Source organism: Cornus florida, unplaced genomic scaffold, assembly GCF_030987335.1.
Source record: "Cornus florida cultivar Cherokee Brave unplaced genomic scaffold, ASM3098733v1 CherokeeBrave_3.0.0_Hap2_Chr09, whole genome shotgun sequence".
NCBI classification, from domain to species: domain Eukaryota; kingdom Viridiplantae; phylum Streptophyta; class Magnoliopsida; order Cornales; family Cornaceae; genus Cornus; species Cornus florida.
Genome location: NW_026775579.1, coordinates 61,635,330 through 61,657,145, shown reverse-complemented (window position 1 = coordinate 61,657,145; position 21,816 = coordinate 61,635,330). Strand labels below are relative to the sequence as shown.

The window sequence follows — 21,816 nt, the reverse complement described above, 5'->3', positions numbered from 1 at the left end:
TTATGGATTCGTGTCCAATATTGATACATGGAAATGATGTTTGCACGACACTCTTTTACTCGATATTTTACCATTTTAAATGAAAGAAATGACATGATTATTTTTAAAAAATATTCTGCACTCCACATTCTCTGCACTCCACATTTTTTCTGTAAAGGTGATTTAAACTCCACTTTTTTGAGGGTTGATTCTGTCATTTATTTTATTAGAAGTGGAGTGTGAGCATATAAAAGTGTATGTACACACTACACATACATACAAAGTAGTAGTAACTAGTAATTCTGTACAACAGACATAGTAGCTTTAAAAGTATAAAATTTTGGAAATACCTAGTTTTGCCAGAGGGAAATATTTAGGGTCTATACTGAGGAGACTAATTAATCATTTAGTAATTGAAGACAAATTTAAGACCTAGTTTTAAAATGTCATCTCAAATTAATCCTGGGATAAAGAAAAGAAAGTTGTATTCAATGACATAAAAGGGATTCTTTGACACTGCTGTGAGTGCTTGATTTCAATGAAAGCTGTTCTAAAATAAGTACAAAGATTTATTCCCAGTTTTATCATGCAAAATGGAGAATATATCCAACATATGTAAAAGTGTATCAAAGCAGAGTAGATTGAGATAGAAGCCAATATGGAGATTTAATTTAATTATGTTCGGCTGCATGGAATTGGAGGCTTGGAATTGGAATTAGTAGAATTGGAGAAAAGCAACTCATAAAATCAAATTAAAATTTTCTCCAATTCTACAAATTCCAATTCCAAAGCTCTAATTCCATGCAGAACATAACCTAAAGAGATTGCTACCAATAATCATGATGATGCAACTGTGGGTTGCTGTTCTCAATATTCAATCAATGAAAAGAAAAATGTTGTTAAACTCCCATTCCTCTCCTATACTAAAAAAAATTATTACATGGCCAAGGGACCATATGGTTCTGACCAATCACTAACTAACAGGCAAGTGGGAAGCTCCTCGTATGATGGTTCTTGAACCCTTTGTATGTTCATTTGATTTATGTTTTATTTTTGAATTTTATTATGAATCAGTGCAGGCATGGACCCTGACCAACCCAGTGCCAGGTTCTAGGTATAGCAAAGAACATATCTGACATTTAGTTTTAGCTGTGTTGAATTTTGTAGCAAGATTTTATGCTTATTAGTGAAATATTAATTCTTAGTGATTATTTACCGAAAAATAATAATATAACCATTTTAGTGAGGCCTCATTCATTTCTTGATAAACTACATGCACAAATGTAGTATGAAGAAGAGCACAGAGCCACAGATCATAAATCATAAACAGCCTAAACATGAACAATTGATTACTAGAAATCATGATTCAGCCTGCTGTAGCGTGCTGTAGTGTTTTTCAACGCAATTTCAATACTTTTGAAACACAATTTAAGTGTGTTGAAACTAGAAATAACGACTTTGAAAACAGATTTCAACACAGTTAAACGTGTTTCAACACATGCATCATCTCCTGAGATCTAGAACAAATGTGCTGAAAATGAATTTTAAGTGTGTTAAAAGTTTTTACATCACACTACAGCAGTTGTTGGTTACAGCAGAGGATCCGGACACACCTTCGAAACGAATATAATCATACATGATCCCTTGGAAAGGGCTAGTGTTCCTTGCTTGTGTCAAATACATGGTGTTGTTCCCTTGCACGAGTTTAGCGCCCGGTATGTCCACATTGAACAGCCAATAGAGCCCATGAATGCCATGTCTTGCTATAGCATTGTCCTTCCCAATTACACCACTTGAAAATAGAGGAGGGTTTGCTTCTGGATCATTAATCCTAACCTTTGAGAAAATTCAATACTAGTGTCAATTATTGTACCCTATGTTTTTTTTTATGGAAATGAAAAGTAAAGGGAGCTAGAGAAAAGAACCACAGATTTCTCATACTGTGTGAACTGTGTGAATTTTCTAAGGACCAACATGATATAAATTCATGCCATTCATACCTGCAACTCAGATTGATGCGCACATGCAAGTGCCAGTCGCAATTTGTAGGTTCCTCTTTGATCCACATTGCCAAGTTTGAACTTGATTTGCCATGTAGTTCCTTTATATGTCTTATCACCAGTTTTCCTGCAATGCAAGATACAATAATTTTTTAAACATCTAGCAACAATTAGTTAATTGGAGAAACCATTAGCCAGTATTATGAAATAGTCAAGAAGGGAATCACTAGCAACACAGTTTGCCATTTTTCACTTCAAGGAATTTTTTGCATCCAAGAGGAGTCGAACCTTAGACTTGATGCTTCCCGAGGCACCAGAGCCAAGTTCATACCCACCTGGGCCACCCTTGGGGTTCAGTTTGCCATTTTCACAATGACAGATCAACCAAAGTTAAGTTGCATTTACTAACAAACGACATACACTTATCATCCATCCTATTCTTACATCATCATCATCCTTGCCTTAGTTCCCATATGAATGAGATCGGCCGCATGAATTCTCTCCACTCTTTCCTATTACATGTCATTTCCCCTACCACGTTTAACTTCTTAAAGTGATTTTAATAATCTCATCCCATGTTATTTTTGGCCGCCATCTCTATCTCTTACCTTCTATTACAACTAGTCTTTCCCTCTTATTCAACGCGTCTCTAGGTCTCCGTTATATATGCCCAAACCATCTAAGTCTACTCTCTCTAATTTTCTCACCAGTAGGTGATACACCTAATTTTTCTCTCATACTCTCATTAGTGACCTTATCTCTCCTAGTCACTCTGCTTATTCATCTTACCATTCTCATTTCCACTACATGAAGGCATTGACCTTTCGGAAAAATCATAAGGATTGGAACTAATAACCTTATAGTCAAACAAAACTAAAGTCCAAGGAAAGATACCTGGTTACTTGAGCAAAAAACCAATCCTTTTTGTAGTCACTAATGCCAACAGTGTAAATCAGATCTTGATCGGGATATAGATCGGCATATCTCTCCCATAATCCATACTGCCTAAACCTGTACTCAGAGGAAGATGATCAACATGATTAAACCAAATAATTTTATTTATTTTTTGGTAACTAAGCAAATCAGTTGACTAAATTATTTATAACTACACTAAAAACTTCTCTTTTGACTATCCAAAATTTGGTAATAGGGAGAGCTAAACCTGTCGGGATGGTTGATGTAAAGCTTGTTAATATACTTTGGACTAGGATCAGGAATGTAAAATTCTGCAGCAGAACGATCGGGGATGCCAATTTCCCACAATGTTGGCCCATCTCTTGGAGGTTGATACACAAGATTGCCCATATCAATGTCACACCCTGCTCTAACAGAGAATTGAAATTCGCAAAATGCCTTAATTCAATAGTTGAACTTGAAAGAGTTAGTGATAAGTTAGAACCTGAGGTTATGGTAATAGAAACATCGCTATAACGGTAATCTCCTATAAAACCAGGGACCCATGCATAAAGATTGTAGTCGTCTGCACGTATATTCTTGATAGTAAAGTAGCCTTCTGTATCTGCTGTGGTCCAAAATTGGTATCCCTGATATAATGTTACACATAAGAAATAACAAGAGTATTATTAAGCATGGTCTGCACAAGAAATTAATAAACAAAGTCCTTTTTCTGTATCCCTAACATGTATGGTATCATAAGATAACCTTGCATTCTCTTTGCCATGATCCAACATCTCCGGGAGGGGCTAACCCAACGTAGGCGCCGTTTGCTGGAATATAGTCCATGCTAATATATCTAAACAAGTTTAATTAGATTACATTAGATCAAAATTACTGTACCAGGCAAAAACAATGAAATGAAGAAATGGAAAGAAAAATAAAAAATAGTAAGAGTGGTGATCTGTTTCAGGACACATATTCTTATGTACAATTTTAGTTGGAACTCGTTCGATAATTAGCCAATGGGCTTTCTACAGCCTCACCGGAATGGTAACAAAAACACACCTGAGTCATTCCTGAAATTACATCTAATGCTGCAAATTACAATGACAATAGTTCTGTGTAAGCTAAAAATCAGTTATGCACATCCACTCTTATCTTCTATGAAATGATAAACTAGGATCGATCCAACAATTACAACAAGTACACATGCCATTTTTCACAACATTGTCCATCTCATATTAATTATAATAACAATAATTCTAATGAATTTCTATCAGTTACTTAACACTTTAGTAATATATATTTTCTTATTGTGGTGAGAGTTCTTCTAATGGTCTTTTCTGAAATTTAAATGAGCAGGACTTCTAAGAATTTCAAGTACCAAAAGCAAAGTAATCTAAATAACAAACAATTTAAGTCCAGGTTATATAATGCAATCAAGAGAAGCTCAGGAAAAAATAAAAATAAAAAATAAAAAAAAATAAGGAATGGGTTCACACCTGTCTTGGACTTGTAATTTGCCCCTAATTGTACCCCTTTGATCAGACGGTGGGAAATCTTCGGAAGCTGGGAAACTGTAGGGCCAGCTTTGGACTTCAATATTCATCTGAAGATTATTTTGCACCAGCGTTCATATTTAAAAGTCATAGTACTATTGTTTCCAAAATATAAACAAGAAGATTTTCGATGCCAAACCTGTTCCTTTGCATTTTTCCAGAGCAAAAGCGCATTGTTTCTATCCAGCACAGAGTTAAGATGAATAAAAACAGGACCAAGAACTTTCTTCCACACCTCACCATGTCCTAATTTTACCACAAGATCCTCTCCCGCGTAATGAGAAGTGATAAATATCTGTCACAAAATTTTGATCAAATGTATTAATTAGCAATATTTACTAAACTCATGACACTAATTACTGGTACATTTCATGCACATGCTACCACCATATCAATTGTTGTTAAGAACACTGCTAAAAATGTCACAGCCACATCTTGTTGTATAATACAACCTTCACATTAATGATGCTGAAAGTAATACTAAACAAAATACACATGCTATGTTCGGTTGCATGGAATTGGTGCCTTGGAATTGGAATTGGAATTGGAGAAAAATTAATTTAAAATTTTCCCAATTCCGATTCCTTGCAAATGAACATAGCATAAAATCTATCCACTTCAACCAAGTGGAGAAAATGGTTATCGGTGACATACAGCAAGGGTTGATGGGTTCACATGGGAAGTTAGGTCCTGTTTGAATGGTCCACCAGTTCTGAACTCATTACTAGGTGTGATTTGCCAGAACCCCACGGGCGGGTCAAAGCATATCCACCCGTGAACCTTGTTATCTCTGTTCTCACATGAGTATTGGTACTTATCATCCACCTGAACATCAGAAATCAATCAAAACATGTTACATTTTCCTTTCCTGCCTTTATAATTATTCTAATTTCTCATAGGGAAAAAAATCATTCTTAATTAATTCCTTTTTGGATGATAAACTCAATTGTGTATGTAGGAGAGCAAGAATGTGTCATTTAATCAGCAACATTAAATGCTGAAAAAAAAAAAAAAAAAAAAAAAAACAATTCATGAAATGTGTTTTTTTTTTTCCTGATGAAAATGAGTGAAAAATAATTACCTCTCCTTTGAATTCTGGCTCTAGGGGGTTGACAAGTAGCATTGCTTCCGGGTAGGCCAGTTCTTGACCTCTTCCTGGCATTCGATCCTCCGGCTGGGGCATGTATCGTTGCCTGTTATCTGCTACAGCCATGTAATGGAACCTGTAGGCTCAAAATACACCAATGTGAAAATCTATTTTTAATTTTTCCCTTTGAGTATGTCAATGCAGTTGGCGTACTACATATTTTCTGTATAGACTTTCCACCAAAACAAATTATGTGTAATTCTGTCACTAGGAGAGCAGATCAAGATTCAGATCAGTGTACGAATAAATCGGTCAGTTTGCATGGAGCTTACACATTATCATAAACATGAATTGAGAGCCAAAATGAGGAACATAATTCATTATTTGCACATTTCATCAACTTCTCAATTATGGCAAGTAAAAAACATGAGTGTTCGGGTTCAATTTTCACAACACTAGTAAAAAAGGGTCGAAATTTCAACAACCAAACAAGTGCATGGTGATTATTTATATTTTATTGTATAGTTTTTCTATGATGGACAAAAAAGGTTTTGTTCTATTAACAGAGACTTTCATACAAATTGCTTTAAACATAATTCAATTGGCTGTTAGGAAAAGCTTTTTCAATGAGTCTCTATTTTTCAACATGTTACTTATGCTATGCAATTTTATTTTAAAAGGCATTATGTAATTTGATTAAAAAAAGAAGATGGCAAAAGTTTGTTGTGTACTTGTCTTTGTTGAGCATGAAGGCAATCCTGGTTGTGTTGAGGTTGAAAGCAGGCATGTCCTCCGAGTGTTCAAAAATGGCATAGCTGTAGAATCCCGAGGAATCGCAAAGCATTATAAACCTAAAATATCATCACCACCGCCATCATCATCGCTGTCAATTAATCAACAATAACAGTGAAATAATAAATAAATAAATATTTGAGATTTAAGCATGAACCTTTTTTCTATGTGTAAGGGGGCTTGCTTGTCCCGGAGCGAAGGATCCCATGGTCGTGTGAATGAGAGCTCTACCTGTTCCTCATTCTCCACTATAACCTTAAAAATTGTCCCTTCAATCCTGCATTATAATCATTCTAGGTTCTGAATACTAGCTTTAGTATAGAAGAAAGTTATTTAGACACTAGCCCAATTTATGTATAAAATCATAGGGAAGAATTTGAATTTCCGAAATTTTTGGTTCATAAAACATGGAATTGGAGATTAATCAATAAACAATACATAAAAGGAAGGGGCAAAATTCAAAACATTTGGAAAAACTCCAAAAAACAAAATGAGGTAGAGTTGTTAGGGAATTGATAAATGTAATGTTTTAAAGAGGTTTTTTCTGAATTTATTTCTAATTATTTTATGAACTTCTTTTTGTTCTTTTTATTAAATATACAGCATAATTGTCACCATATTGGATGTCACATTAGCACTTTACTATAGTGAACAACAATGAACTAGATTTGGGTCACCATATCAAATTATTATAAACTTCTAGTGATCAAAGTTATCATATTTAGTCTCAGTAAACAAGCACCAGATAGGAAATTCTTAGCTAGATAAGAAATCGATTTCTGCTCCTAACACCTAAAAGTCTCCCAATAGTTCTTCAGGGGAACCAAGGAAAAAAAAGAACTGAATTCATTTCCTCCATTAGTTTCGAAATTATTCGACATATAAGATGGTGAACAAAATTAGGTGAGAAATTCTCTAAGAAGAATCATTTGATCATGACTTTTAAACCTTTAATTTGTGGTTGTTTGTGTGTGTGAGTGTGTGTTTGAGAGACAGAGGGAGGGAGACATTATGTATCAAATTTTCCCCTTCATATAGGATGGTGAACAAAATTAGGTGAGCAATTCTCTAAGAAAATTCATTTGATCATGACTTTAAAACCTTTCAATTGTGGTTGGTTGTGTGTGTGTAAGTGTGTGTTTGAGAGACAGAGGGAAGGAGACATACGTATCGAATTTTCCCCTTGTCTTTGCACTGTCTGGTTCACTCCAATTAAGGTCCCAGAACCTGTACATTCCATAGAAAATAAATTCTATTATTCAGTCATTTAACTACCATTTGTATCAATAATAAAACTAAACAGCTGATGAAACTCAGAAAATAAAAAATACACTCTTTTAAGATAACATGTCACAATGCATTTGTACCAGAACATTATCTATCAAATTTAAGTTTCTTTTAATTAGAGGTCCATACAAAATTGAATTTTAGGGTTTTCTTGAAAAGCACTGCTTCAAGATTATGGAGCATTTGTAACACCATTTCCATACCCTCCATTCAATTCCGGATTGCGAAGTTCAACCAAGTTATCGATTCCATTGTATTGAATACCGGTGACAATTCCCCCTGGATTTGATAATGTGAGTTGGAGTATGCCATTATCTATCACCACCTGCACAAATTACATATGCATCATTTAAATTATGTGACAGACAATTAACCAATGTAGGACTCTAATGCTGAACTACTTTATTTCAAAATTTTCCTATGACAATGTTATTGCAGAGAATAAAAAACATGATTTTTTTTTTTTTCCTTAAAAAAAATTTAAAATTTTAGACATCATCTGTTTTACAATATTTTTTGAAGTCTTGATAACCATTGCGGGGTTTGGGAGGATCAGATGAATGCAATACGAAATGGCTTGCGCCAAGGCTTGAAGGCAATATAAAATGTTGTACTAACATTTCCTTTTAAATATTTTTTTAATAATAACATAAAATAAACTTATATTATGTTAAAGTTTATTTAAAAGTCATGGTTTTTTTTTTTTTTTTCTTCCTTTGATTTGAAATTAAGACTCATTATATATTTACAGTCATGCACACAGCACACTGAAGCATATTTTTCAGCCAAATCCACAATGGTTTGAGCGATATTGCATACATATACATACAAAGATATATACAAATATATGTATATGATTTCAACCAAACTCACTAATTTCAACTATATATACATAATGAACATAGAAAAAAAAGAAAGTAAATATGAGAATTACATGATCAACTTGAACATTCAGTTGCACCCCTGAAGCAGCCATTTTCTCTGTTTGAGCCCCAAGCTATCTCCTGAAACTTTTTTCCGGCACAAAAAGTCTCAATTACTGATTTTTTTAAAGAATTTATATTATCATTTGCTACATTAATTTAGAAAAACCCATGATTATTTGAACCCAAAAAAAAAAAACATTCCAATCTTACCTTTTGCAAGTTCAGATTGAGAAGATGACAGTTTGAAGGCTTGAGTTTGAATCTTTGGTTTGGTTGCTTATAACACCAGGAAGATGAGACAAAAATTCTTCAGTTCACTTTTTTTTTTTACTTTGACGCCAACTGTTTTATAATGAATTAGATACAGGCGGGTGCAAGTCACGGGTGCAAGTCACGTGCGAAGAAATAAATTGTAAGTAAATGACAACAATATCCTTGCCTTTTGGGTGACTATTGGAAATTTGAAAAGATTTTGAAACTTTACTGCATAAGTTTTCCATATGGCCCATTTTTTTTTTTTTTTTTTAGTGGCTTATTTATTTTGAATTAGTAGGCCTATTTATTCTATTTAATTTGGCTATTTATGTGATTTATGGGCCTATTTATGTTGGCCTATTTATTCTACAGTATATAATTTGGTTATTTATGAAATTTATTGAATTTGTTTAATTTGGAAGTTAGAGGCCTTAGATTTGTATATATGAGTTGATATAGGCGCTAATCCGTCTATACCCTATTTACAAACCCTTAAATAGGGCTCTATTATCTTTTGTGTTTCATTAATTTAATTTTTGGAGAGTAGATATTGGCACTAATTATTATTATTTTTTTGATAAGTAATATTGGCACTAATTATGCTCAGCCCTCCATTTCCTTTCTGGCTCAGAACAAATTGGAATTCTAGGGAAGGATAAAAGAATTAAACGAGTCATGTAAGAAGGACAATTACGGCATTCCAAAAAAAAACTAGACATGGTATGATGTAGGGACTCTTTTGTAAATATAATTAATCAATTGCCTTTATGTGAACATGCTCATTGAGGACATTTAGAAATGTTTGAGTTTGGGGATGTATTTTAGAATATATGTGATTGTCAATATTTTCATTAGATGTTTATTTGTTATTCAATGTACATATTTGTATTATTAGTAAACCTTTAACATTTGGTGTAATTTTATATTTTCGTTCCAATATATGAGCTAAATTATAAAAACTAACATCCACTCCTACCCTTTCTGTATTCATATTGCGAAAAACTAGCTACAAAGTGAGAGAACTTACTATGAGATAGCTCTCATTTTCACTTTTTTTCCATGTATATGAAATGAAAACATTCCTCAAGCCACCTTTACATTCCTCATTCAACAATTTACCACAAAACTAGCTACCCGTAGAGCCAAAATATTCCTTCTTTGGTTTGTTTGGAAATTTAGTTAATCTTAGTAGCTAACTAGCTACCATTCATACTTGAAAGTTTTTTCTTAGTTAACTGCAGCACCCTTTATCAGTGGACGTTAGCCCAGATGATATGATCTTTCTATTCCAAAAGACAAAGGAGAGATTGAGAGGTCAAACCTGATAGGAAAAATATCGTTGCTCGAACTTTTGAAAAATGACAACACCTTTTCAATACGTAACACTCTAGCATCAAGAATTGGCAAATTAGGTCAAGCAAAGGTTGCTCAAGTTTTTTCTATTTTTGTTATCGATCCTCGTGGCAGGACTATTCACCTCAGTGCACACCCACACCCGAAAGTTGTATGCCGGATGAACCTAATGCTATGTCGGGTAGCACCGAATCGGCACCTTAAATTTAGGATAGGATAAAATTTAGTACAAATTTTGAACTAAACTTCCTTCAATCTCAAATCCAAAGCACCAATTCAGTGCTCCCGAACATACCATGAGAAATTTCACGAGGACTTGGGGGTGGAGAGAGTTCAAGAAAGGGACTCTGCCTTGTGTTGTGACCTCTGACCAACTGTTCTAACCTAAGGATTCAAGTAAATGCAACTCATGCATGCCTTTCAATCCAGTTCACATTTCAAGCAAAGTAACCAATAAATTAAACCGCAACTTATCGTCAACAAAGCAACATGCAATAATTCTACTAAAATTCCAGAGTTAAGATTTTCATCACATGTTCTCAACTTTACAGATGCATACTACAAAAAAAAAAATTCTTTACAGATGCATATTTACTGCAACTGAATGGCGTGAATCATCTAATAAGGAAATGGATATGCATTACCTGTCCAAGTATTAACATAAAGCAAAAAAGTTCAATAGTCATAGCATTATGCTGTAATAACAAATCCAGGTAACATGTACTGCCAATGTGTTTCCCTCAACTGCTACCGCGCTTAATTATCTCCGTTTTTCTCCACTGCTAATGCACTTAATTATTCTGCATTTTTCCCTGGAAAAATAGCGAACCTAATAGCACAGCAGTGCTTATTGCAATGGTAAACATTACGCGTCGCCGTGAAAACTCAAGTGGAGGCCCTCTCAGATCACCATGCTCTCTTTCAGCTGTCCTTCTGCCCCTAAAGAGATTGCAAATAAACAGCATCCATGAAAAAGCAAGTAAAATCATAGTAATACAAATTTTCAGAAATTTCAATGGATCTTATGGAAACCAGAACGTCCTACAGTTAATGAATGAGGACATGTAAAATGTCAGAACAAGAAATGAGTGTCAATTAAGAAGGCATAATCAGGAATCCTAGTGCATCTACTTAGTGAAGTCGAGGTCTGTTCCTCTCTAATCCGGGTGATGCAAGTAAAAGCTGATCATGGCAAATGTTGAAAATTACAATGTGGTGAAATGAATTAGAAGTTTCGTAGGAGGTAAGTCAGGTTAAAAGTACTGTAAAGAAATATAATCACGAACAAGGTGATTCAGATCATATGATCACAGTTGTACAATTTTGTACTTAAAACTTTTCAAAAGGACTTCCTTGTGAAACTGCATAATTTACTGATGAAATTCTTCATTTCATCACTTCGTTTCTCAAATGAACATCCAAGTCCTTAGGAAAAATCACTGACCCTTGTATATGTCAACATCACCTTCAATTCATCGTCTCAGTTGGTGCTCTCTCTCTCACTCTCTCTCTCTCTCTCTCTCTCCTGAAATCGAGATACGACATTCCGGATAGATATCATAACAGTACATATGAATTCTATAGCCAATCCTCGGAATATCCAAGAACACGTTTTCTTCGCTATATAGGGGACCAAATCACAATGCCACTAGGATAAGCATAAACTGTTTCTAGAAAACAATTAAGCATCAATGAATTGGGCCAACTGCACTTATAAAAAAGAATTGGGCCAACTGCAAGCATGGTTTTCAATTTGATAAATTCAGTCCTTGACTCAGCAAGTCCAGTAGTTGCCAGTCCTTGAGGTTGTGACATTGGGAACAACCAGACAGATATGAGAAAGGGCATTCACACTGAACCGGATGAAGGTGGATTCGGATTCCTTGATGGACTATATGTTGCAAAAGAATAGTTCTGTTCCAGATGGGGTGTCATTGTGCTGTTTAAGATGTAGGAGGTGGTGAGGAGGGCAACTTGGAAAAGGGTCCTTAAGATCGCCATTAGTTGTCATGAGTGGACTGATCAAGGCACAAATCGCGGTCGCAGTTGTTTTTCCAGTCATGGTTGGCAACAGTGTATATATAAGCAATGACACAGATAAAGTTTAGAGGAACAGAGAGAAGGGGTACGATTTTTTGAGAGATGTTTGATTTCTATGGGTTGTAACTTGAGCTATTACATGTTTTGTGGGTCGGTTCATTTTTATAGTGGACCATCAAAAATTGATCAAGGGTAAAATGTTCATCTACAAAGGGATTAATAGTCATAAAACCAAATTTCAATGTCAAATGCGATGCACATGACCAATTCACCGTAAAAAGAATTAAGGGTTGTCCGATGCGCTGCAGGCAGGCAAGTTGCACGGTTTGGTAGATGAGAGGACTTTTTGACTTGAAAATTAGTTTAGGAGGATTATTCACAAATGCTGCATACAGAAATAAAGTTTAGAGGAAGAGAGTGTGGGTACGATTTTTTGAAAAATGTTTCATCTCTATGGGTTGTAACTTGAGCTATAACATGTTTTGTGGGTCGGTTCATTTTTATAATGGACCATCAAAAATTAATCAAGGGTAAAACGTTCATCTACAAAGGGATTAATAGTCATAAAACCAAATTTCAATGTCAGATGCAGTGCACATGACCATTTCACCGTAAAAATTATTAAGGGTTGTCCATGTGCTGCAGGCAGGCAATTTGCGCGGTTTGGTAGATGAGAGGACTTTTTGATTTGAAAATTAGTTTAGGAGGATTATTCACAAATGCTGCATACAGAGATAAAGTTTAGAGGAAGAGAGAGAGAAGAGAGTGTGGGTACAATTTTTTGAGAGATGTTTGATTTCTATGGGTTGTAACTTGAGCTATAACATGTTTTGTGGGTCGGCTCATTTTTATAATGGACCATCAAAAATTGATCAAGGGTAAATAAATTACTGTTGTTTCAAGAATGGGGAAAGGTACGAGAGAGGAAAATAGAAGTTAGCAAAAGGGAAGGTACTTAAAAGAAAATAAAAGTGAGGGAGAGAAGGAAATAGTAAATGAAAGGGCTTTTAAAATTCTCTTCTCTTGTTTAGTAGGAGAAAAGAGAAGAACAAGAAGAGAATATAAAAGAAGCAATGAAAAAAAAAAAAAAGGAGGGGAAGAACTTTAAAATTTCTCTATTTTCTTCTCCTCTCTCATTCCAAGCACAAGACAAACAACAGATAAGTTTTCATTTATCGCCATAAGGATGATTTAGAATGGTTGCACAAACTATGGTATGTCCCTTGGAGGTTGATGAGTCCCATATTCCTTAAAGTCCATCATCATAATTCTATGGATTGGAGAAAATGGTGGGCATCTCACAAATGGTGATGAGATATTGGAAGAACATTTCTAGAAAAACTCAACAATCACCCACCAAATTAGTTATGGTGAAGGCACTCATTATCATCTACGGCCACATTCAGAATCTAGGCATTTTACCTTAATATGGTCTGTAATACACAACAATGTTTTCCAATTCCATGGGATACCTGAACACAACCCAAATTGTTTAGATCATATATAAGCGTTCAACATTGTGCACTTACATCCTGAATACAATCAGCATATATACAACATTCATCCTAGAGTTCAAGAACCTAATATATATTTCTTTTACTTTTTTTTAGTAAGTAATATTTCATTCAAGGCACTCAAGAGAGGAGCGCTCCCAAGGTTCAAACACCTAATATTAATGCACTCATCAAAATAAATCTTCCAGATGGATCGTGTTCAGCCTTTTAGCCTACATTTTGATTACCATCTTGTAACCATTATCCTACAGATTGATGCTAACTCAATAGAACTAGAATTCGTGAAATTTTGCAACACCTTAGGGAAAATGGGTAAACTGTGCATGATAGATAGGCATAACTTCTCATGATCCTAATACAAGTACGCCTTTGAACCTTTGAAAATTACCAAGCATTTGCAAGTTCTTGCTCATTGGTTTTGCTTGCAGATATATTTCATCATAAAGTACTAAAAAAAAGTATGTAATGCTTTGAATCATAGAAAAACATAAAAACAAATCATAATTATTTTTACCTAGAAGATTCTGCAGTATTATCTATTACACCATTGCATCTGCTTTCATGGTCATTTCTTTCACGCAGTCTAATATATCTGCTGCACAGATGACAATGTTCTGTCCGATTCCCACATACCTCCTGAAATCACAACCAAAAATAGTTATACAAACCCAAAGTAGATGTTATAACTTTTACTTTCAAATCATTTAGCAATTACTACCTGATGCTCAAATAGATCAATTGCAGGCAATGGAAACTCGCAGTACTCACATGTCACGATCCTTTGGGGGCAATTTTCACTTTCATGCAGAGCTAAGATTTCACGTTCAACTGTCTCACTGCACAGTGAACATGCTACCTGACCAAAACAATGCAGTCACCAACACAATTATATGCAAGAACATTATTCAACTTGAGAAAAGCTCGTCCCAATGATAGAGATAGGAAATAATTAAGAAGCTCTAAGGATTTTCCACTCCAAAAAACCTGCATCTCTAGCTTCAACAATTCCACAGTAGTAAATGGTTCAAAATAGCTGGAGTAAAAAAAACTTAAAACGCTCTTACATCCAATGAAAGAATGGTCTTTGCGACTAAAGAAACTTCCCTAACAATCAAACCTCGCATGTTCATTCTTATTAAAATTTTAGCTAAATGTTAATCAATGAAAGCATTAAATTCATGCCATGCTAAAGAGGACTTAAGACAACTATTTCATTTCCCTTCTTGTTTCTAGACATGTTAAAGCTGTCTGAATCTATGGAAACAATATTCAAGAGTTACATTATAATGTGTGCGCATACAGCATGTCATTTATGGTAATAGTTGTCCAGCTAGATCTGATTAGGAACTTAATGATTTTCTCTCTCTTGATAATGGAATATTTTTTCTAGATTGAATATCGAGTTTATTCTCCAATATTAGCTAACCTACTTATGTCACATGATAAAACAGATGAGGGAAATGATTCTTCCGTTTTGAATATAATAAATGATTAGCAAGTGAACAAATCAGGTAAATGTTTGTGATCTATGTAGCAGCATTATTAGATTTTAGTGCAGTATCAGCACAAGAAGGCAGCTACAAGAACGTGGATTTAGAACTTCAGAAAAAGATACGATGGTCTATAATTTAGTGTGGTATAATAGGAAATAATTTGAACTTAATACAAACTAGATATTCCAATAACCCCCACTAATTTAGGTTTCAAAACAATTTTTTCCTAGAATTTTTCTCCTGTTCAGCCTATTTCATAATCAGAATTCATATGTGCCCCTTTTTTGATATTATTTACAACAACAATGGAAGATCAATTTGAAAGCTAATGCTTGCAATGAGTATCTTGTATAGAGAAAACATGTTGGGGGCATCACTACTGACAGAATTCAATTATTGTTTTGTCTAAATAAATATCTTTGCTCTAATTCGTGAAACTTTGATGAATACTCAATAAAAAATATGTTGGAGATAGAGAGAGAGAGAGAGGGGTGAAGACTAATAATGGGCAAGAAGCCAACAGAGAGAGTTTGAATATATGGAGCATGAGAGATGGACGAAGGTTGTACTAGTAGATATTTAAAATACTGCAAAAAATTTTACTTTTTACAAAGACCAGGGCTAAGCCAAATATCAACGATACTATTGAAGCTTCTGATGTATTTATCAAATAATAGTCATGACTTAGTGTCTGTCCTGCATGCTAGGAATGTGGACCTAACATGAAAAAGTAGAGCAATGTGTGCATGAAGTGGCTCCGGAGACTTGAGCATTCCCAAGCTTGACAACACAAGCTATTAACATGCGCCAAGCATTGGCTCCTATCTTAACAGAATAATATATATATATATATATATATATTTCTTCTAATTTTTCTTAGATGCAAATGTTGCCAAGGGCCCAAGACTGACTAATAAACAGAAATCTTTTTAACAATGGGCCACTAGCCCAATGGTATAACCTCCCTATCCTCAAAGAGGAGGGGAGGGGTTCAAGCCCTGGCATGGGCAATGTGTGTGTGAGTACTTTTTTTTTTTTTTTTCTTTGGTGGTACTCACACACCCATGCCTCCATGGAGGCTTGAACCACCCCTGTCCTCCCTTTGAGAGGTAGGGGCTTGGTACAACTGGGCCACTGGCCCATTGGTTTTGTGTGAGTACTTACCTGACAAAAATAAATAAATAATAAAAACAGAAATCTTTAGGTTTGCAGAGTCTTAAGTAAAACATTTGAATGGGAATTTTTACACAGTAAGAGCTTACAAGCAGGGACATCTACAGAGGTATTTCTTAATCCAAGCCTCAAAGTTGAACCTTTGAAGTTTTAAACACGAGAACATTAACCGAATTTTTTTTTTTTTTTTTTTTTTTTTTGAAGAAAAAGAAAAGAAGTGACCAATCGGGAAAAGGTATGGTGAGTCATACAAAATCATTTAAAGTGTCATGAAGAATTATGAAATTGTGGGTACAACATCCAAAAAAACAGTCTGTCCCTAATAGCCAAGAGTGCTAGGAGGGATTGACTGGATACAGACCTAACATTTGGCATTAATTGCACAAAGTGGCTGCTCTCAACGTTGAACCCGTGTTTTCACGCTTGGTAGCCCGAGCATTTTATCAGTGCACTAAGCAAAGAATGTGAAAAGCTTCACATTATCAGAAGCATTGAAAATTAACACAAAAGATATTTATTATTTCCTTGAAGTTGCACATACAATAGAAGATTAAGGATCACTCTATGAATCACGGTGGCTACATAAATTTTGGAAGGTGTTTGACAACTTACTTTAATCTGACTCCCTGAATATGTAGATCTTTCAAGTTTCAATCCATTTGTTTCATAATACAACTGGTTTAAAAGTATTGAAATATCTCAACTAGACTCAACAAAACTTTAAACCAAAACTACTTCAAGCTAACCACACAAATCCTGTATCAAAATTCAACTCAATCAAGGGCGCAAACTGCAAAGTTGTGATTTGAATGCTATAATCACATATTCGAGAAAAAAAAAATTAAAAAAGAAAAAGAAAAATTGAGGTGATTCTGGATGGCTAACTGGTGCTTCATATGCAAAGTACTTCTATCCTTTTGGATTGGCTGGGCTATGGCTTAGTGACTGATTGATGTATTGAGGAGTTGGAGAAGGAGTTGCTCGAGGCAGATGATGGGAAGGTCTGTGTGCCGCATGGCCCGCACCCCTTTGCTTATCTATCATTCGAGGAATAGGTGCACCCTTTGAAAGAGACTTCTTTTTTACTATAGCAGGTTTTCTAGAGTCCTAGTAGAGTCCTATCATCTCTCGATAAATTCTTTTGTAGAATTTATTTATGCAATGATTATGCTCTTCACCCTTTTTGTATAAGCTGTATTACTCTCACGTACATTGGTTTTGCCAATGTCTTGGCACCTGTAGTGGATTCATATTCCACAATAAAAATAAAAATAAAAAAGAAAAAATCGCAAGGCCCCATGATTCTACCATGCATAGTTTATTTATCTAGAGCCTTCTTCTCATTCTTGCCCCAAATTTATTTTAATCTAATCTAATCTCTCCTCCTCATAAAGTGCAATCATTGCTAATTGTTACATGATGAAATTATCTTACAAAACGCTTTCTCCTCTTTTCCTACCCCAATTAGTGTTACATCTAGCTTCTAAAGTCCACATTTGTATTTATTTCTTTCTTTCTTTGTATCGCTACTCGTCCATTTCAACATCCTCATTCTAATTTTGCAAATTTCATGGTGCTTCTTGTTCACAATATATTTATATTTCTTTGATGAAGCAAGCCAGCTTTATAGCCTTCTAATAACACTAGTCAATTTGATTCGTACTTGCAAATTACACAACATTATCGTACCAATTTCTCTTAGATTCACTCTAATTTGATGGGGAATTAATCTTAGTCCCAAGTATCTTTTTCCATGGGCGATCAGTCATCAGTCTAAAATAGCAAAAGCATTCAATTTGAAGTATCACATGACTGCTAACTTTTATTACTTTAACCTTTATACACACCTACCTTTCTAGAATTCCGAAAAATGAGATTTAAAAAATTCTTAAAAGGAGAAATTTTTATATTGCTTCATCATTATCAAACAAGGATCGGAAATGAAACACGTAGAAAACTGTCATCTTGACATTTAAATAAATTGAAGTATATCTTGTCTCTATGATAATATAAAATATAATTAAAAACAAAAAAACAAAAATCACATACAGGATAGCAAGATCCCTTCAAACAAAGATATTTATAGAACATAAAAGATGGAGAAACCACTCATCCAAAATGAACTAGAAGAAAAATCCTTTGATAAAAGTCACACAATTTCACCAGATAAACATTTTGTAAGACAAATTCACATACCGGCGCATGAATGTTTAAGAAATGTTCCTCAGCATGTTTTTTAGGAACCATATCACCACAAACTTTGCATCTTTCTAGATTCCGGGAGCAATGAGCGTAATGCAAATCAATATTTGAAGAAGAAATAGCTCTGCCACTGCGAATATAACAATTCTCATTATCAGCTGTGAATCATTTGCATTGGACATCTGAATTAGAGTCTACAGAGAATAGTAGTCATAACTTAATAAACTGAACTAGGTGATGATTTGACGAGTAAAATAGATGATCCAAAGGATTTGGGAATAACCAAACTATTTGATGCCCAACTAGAGGACTATTGCAAACTGAAAACTGATACTTAAAAGTGTAACAGAACGTCTTTCAACATATAAATGGTGGCTTATCAGTATATATAGGGCCTGTTTGGTTCAGGTTTTTTGTTCTCTGGATTTTTTTTAACTCATTTTTCAAAAAATTGTTAGACATAAGAATCTTCGCACAGTATTCTGTTTTGAGTTCATTAAATTAGAACTGAAAACATAAAACAATCACAGTCTGTTTGGTTCAGTTCTCTATTTTTGAAGAATTTAAAAACATAAAACAATTCAAAAGTTCGTTTGGTTGAGAGTCTGAAAACTGTCAAAAAGATCTAATTATAGATAACAATCATTTGTAGTTCTCTAAGATTGTTCTTGAAAACTATTTTCAGAAAAATTGAAGCAAACAAGCTTACAAAAACCACTGTTTTATGTGTCGTAAAGGATGATCGTGCTGTTTAAAGCCATATCTACACACTCTGTACAACTTTTTCCATCTAAATATATATCATACTAACGTAAAATAGATGTATAGATTTTTTTTATAAGTAAATTTCATTGAAAAACGCCCAAAAGGGGAGTGCAGGCCGGAACAACTGCAATAAATAGATGTATAGATTTAAAGAATTGCACTACCATGTGATACAAGCAACTTGGTAAATTGATTACAAAATAATAGTTTCTCTAACAAGCAACTTGGTAAATTGTATAAACTTACACATGATATGTTTTTCATATTTTCAGTCTTTTTTTATAGGTATAAATAAATAATCAAAGCGTGACAATTCACAGAAGACCCAGCCATAATGACGAAGCTTAAGTCTCCTTTATGCCTTGTTGTTGTACATGTTGTTGCAACTTAGTAAAACAAAAAGCTAATGACAGTCTTCCTTAGCAGTTTATATTGAAGCCCTCATGCAAATTCAGCAACTTTAGTCATAGTCATCAGATTGTGAATGTAATGAACAATGACTTGGAATCGACCAAGGGGTAGCAGGAAGTTGCTGAGACCCAAAAGAATAGGGGAACATGAAACAAGAAATAATTCAAAGGAAACATAAAATCCTGAAGAAAAACATAATATAATGGAAGCAACTGTACATCACACAAACTCTTCGGTTTATTTTTTTCCCTAGTTATATCACACAAACTTTTAATGCATCAAAAAATAACTTTGCTCGAAAAAACGAAGGAAATAAATAAATCTCAACCAGTGATTTTCCAGCATTAGATAAACTCAAAGGGGTCAAGACAACAATATATTAGAATTCTGAATTTCATGTGATCTTCAAACAAATCACTAACAAAGGGGAAAAAAAAAAAAAAAAAAAAAAAATAGGAAGAGTTGAGACCAACACAACAACATAATTTACAATTGCAACATTAATTTGGCATTCAAATGTATATACACACACATATATAGTCATTAAATTCCAACTAAGAACAAGGGTTCATCAAATACCAGTGACTGCAGACACTTGTGGCCTGATCAGAAACTACTTCCATTTGCGCACTCTAATTTTCCACAATGAACTTCTTCTTTTTATCAAAATTCTCTGCAAAAATCAAAAGGAATGATCAGATTTTAAAGAAATCAAAAAAAACGAAAAAGACAAAGATTGGAATTAGGTGAAGAGATCGAACAAGATTCAACTTCGAATCAAGTAAAAAATTAATCATTACCGAATAAAACCTAACCTTTTTTTAATGAATTTAGCTTTACCACTAAAAATCAAAATTCGATTCAGAGAGAGATTTTTCTTTGGTGTGATCGATAAATAAGGAAAAAAAAAGGCACAAAATAGAAAGCAGGTTGACGATTGTGGATTTTGACCGGTGTTTCATATGATATGCTACTTCGAGCGCGTGGACAGCACGCTCAGTTCAATGGATTCAAAAGAGAAGATTAGTGGGTTGGGCTTTATAGATGCTGGGGTCCAAACTCTAAAAGTCTCTGCCTGGGCTCTGGCTTGGGCTAGGGCATGGGCTCTATCATTTTACGCTCCTTTTGTATTTTTTATTTTTGACCTTGAATGGATTTGTTATTAAGATTAAACTAAATTTACTTCAATTTCAAATCCACGACACCGAATCGATACTCTCAAACATGACATATAATTATACAAGTAATTAAACTATTTTCCTTTACTCTTAGAGCATTTCCAACCGTTGTGTATACATATATATATATATATATATATATATATTTGTAAATCTGATGTGTTATAATAGATTTATACAAATTTTAGATTAATTATTTTTAGTTCTAGTAGTTCTTTTATATTTTCGTGTAAAAATATATCCCCCAATAACAACCAACTAGGGGTGGCAATTCGTGTTCGTGTCGTGTCGATGTAAGAGTATTATACTAAATAAGCAAACTCAAACCCAACCAATTTAATAATCATGTCAAGAATTCTCAATACTAACCCAACTCGTTTATTAAACAAATAAACGTGTTAACTTATTTAATGACCTATTTATCAAAACGAGACATTTAATATTTAATCAAATACTAAATAATAAAAAAATTGTCATAATTAACCCAAATATTCAAAATAAAAAGAAAAATCATAAGGCATAGACAAGGCTTATGTTGAAATGACTTAACTATTCATAGTAATTAGGTTTAAATGGATAACATATTACATAGGTCATATTCATTATTATAACATGTTGAGTTAAATAGGTTGTAAACAGGTTATATGGGTTGAACCCCTCAACCCTAATCCGACACGGTTAAGTAAACAGGTTAATCGTGTCAATCATTTTATGACCCAAACTCGTTTATGCTAAACCCAAACCCTTTTAACTCGTGTCATTTCGTAATTTGCCACCCCTACAACCAACTAGTGTCATGCATGGACCCCACATAATTTTTACAAACCTACTTAATATAGGGTTGATTAATTAATGGAACGAGAAAGATGAAGGGGAAAGGAAATATGTTGATGTGGCTGTGGCTG

General features: G+C 34.1%; 2 protein-coding genes across 2 annotated transcripts; both read right to left on the bottom strand.

The window, feature by feature from the left end:
- Window positions 1-1,354: 1,354 nt before the first annotated feature.
- On the bottom strand, window positions 1,355-8,577 carry LOC132272692 (probable rhamnogalacturonate lyase B). The gene is made up of 15 exons (XM_059773792.1): window positions 8,536-8,577; window positions 7,805-7,926; window positions 7,482-7,541; window positions 6,472-6,591; window positions 6,254-6,373; window positions 5,517-5,658; window positions 5,090-5,260; window positions 4,575-4,730; window positions 4,379-4,485; window positions 3,642-3,732; window positions 3,379-3,523; window positions 3,142-3,298; window positions 2,874-2,990; window positions 1,980-2,106; window positions 1,355-1,815 (listed from the first exon to the last, which is right to left on the bottom strand). Exons 1-15 carry the CDS (start codon window positions 8,575-8,577, stop codon window positions 1,543-1,545), a joined length of 1,950 nt encoding a protein of 649 aa, XP_059629775.1. The 3' UTR covers window positions 1,355-1,542.
- Window positions 8,578-10,605: 2,028 nt separating this feature from the next.
- On the bottom strand, window positions 10,606-20,681 carry LOC132274083 (uncharacterized). Its single transcript, XM_059775246.1, has 6 exons — window positions 20,549-20,681; window positions 20,313-20,406; window positions 18,552-18,687; window positions 14,408-14,545; window positions 14,204-14,325; window positions 10,606-11,074 (listed from the first exon to the last, which is right to left on the bottom strand). Exons 2-6 carry the CDS (start codon window positions 20,354-20,356, stop codon window positions 10,927-10,929), a joined length of 588 nt encoding a protein of 195 aa, XP_059631229.1. The 5' UTR covers window positions 20,357-20,406; window positions 20,549-20,681; the 3' UTR covers window positions 10,606-10,926.
- Window positions 20,682-21,816: the final 1,135 nt, after the last annotated feature.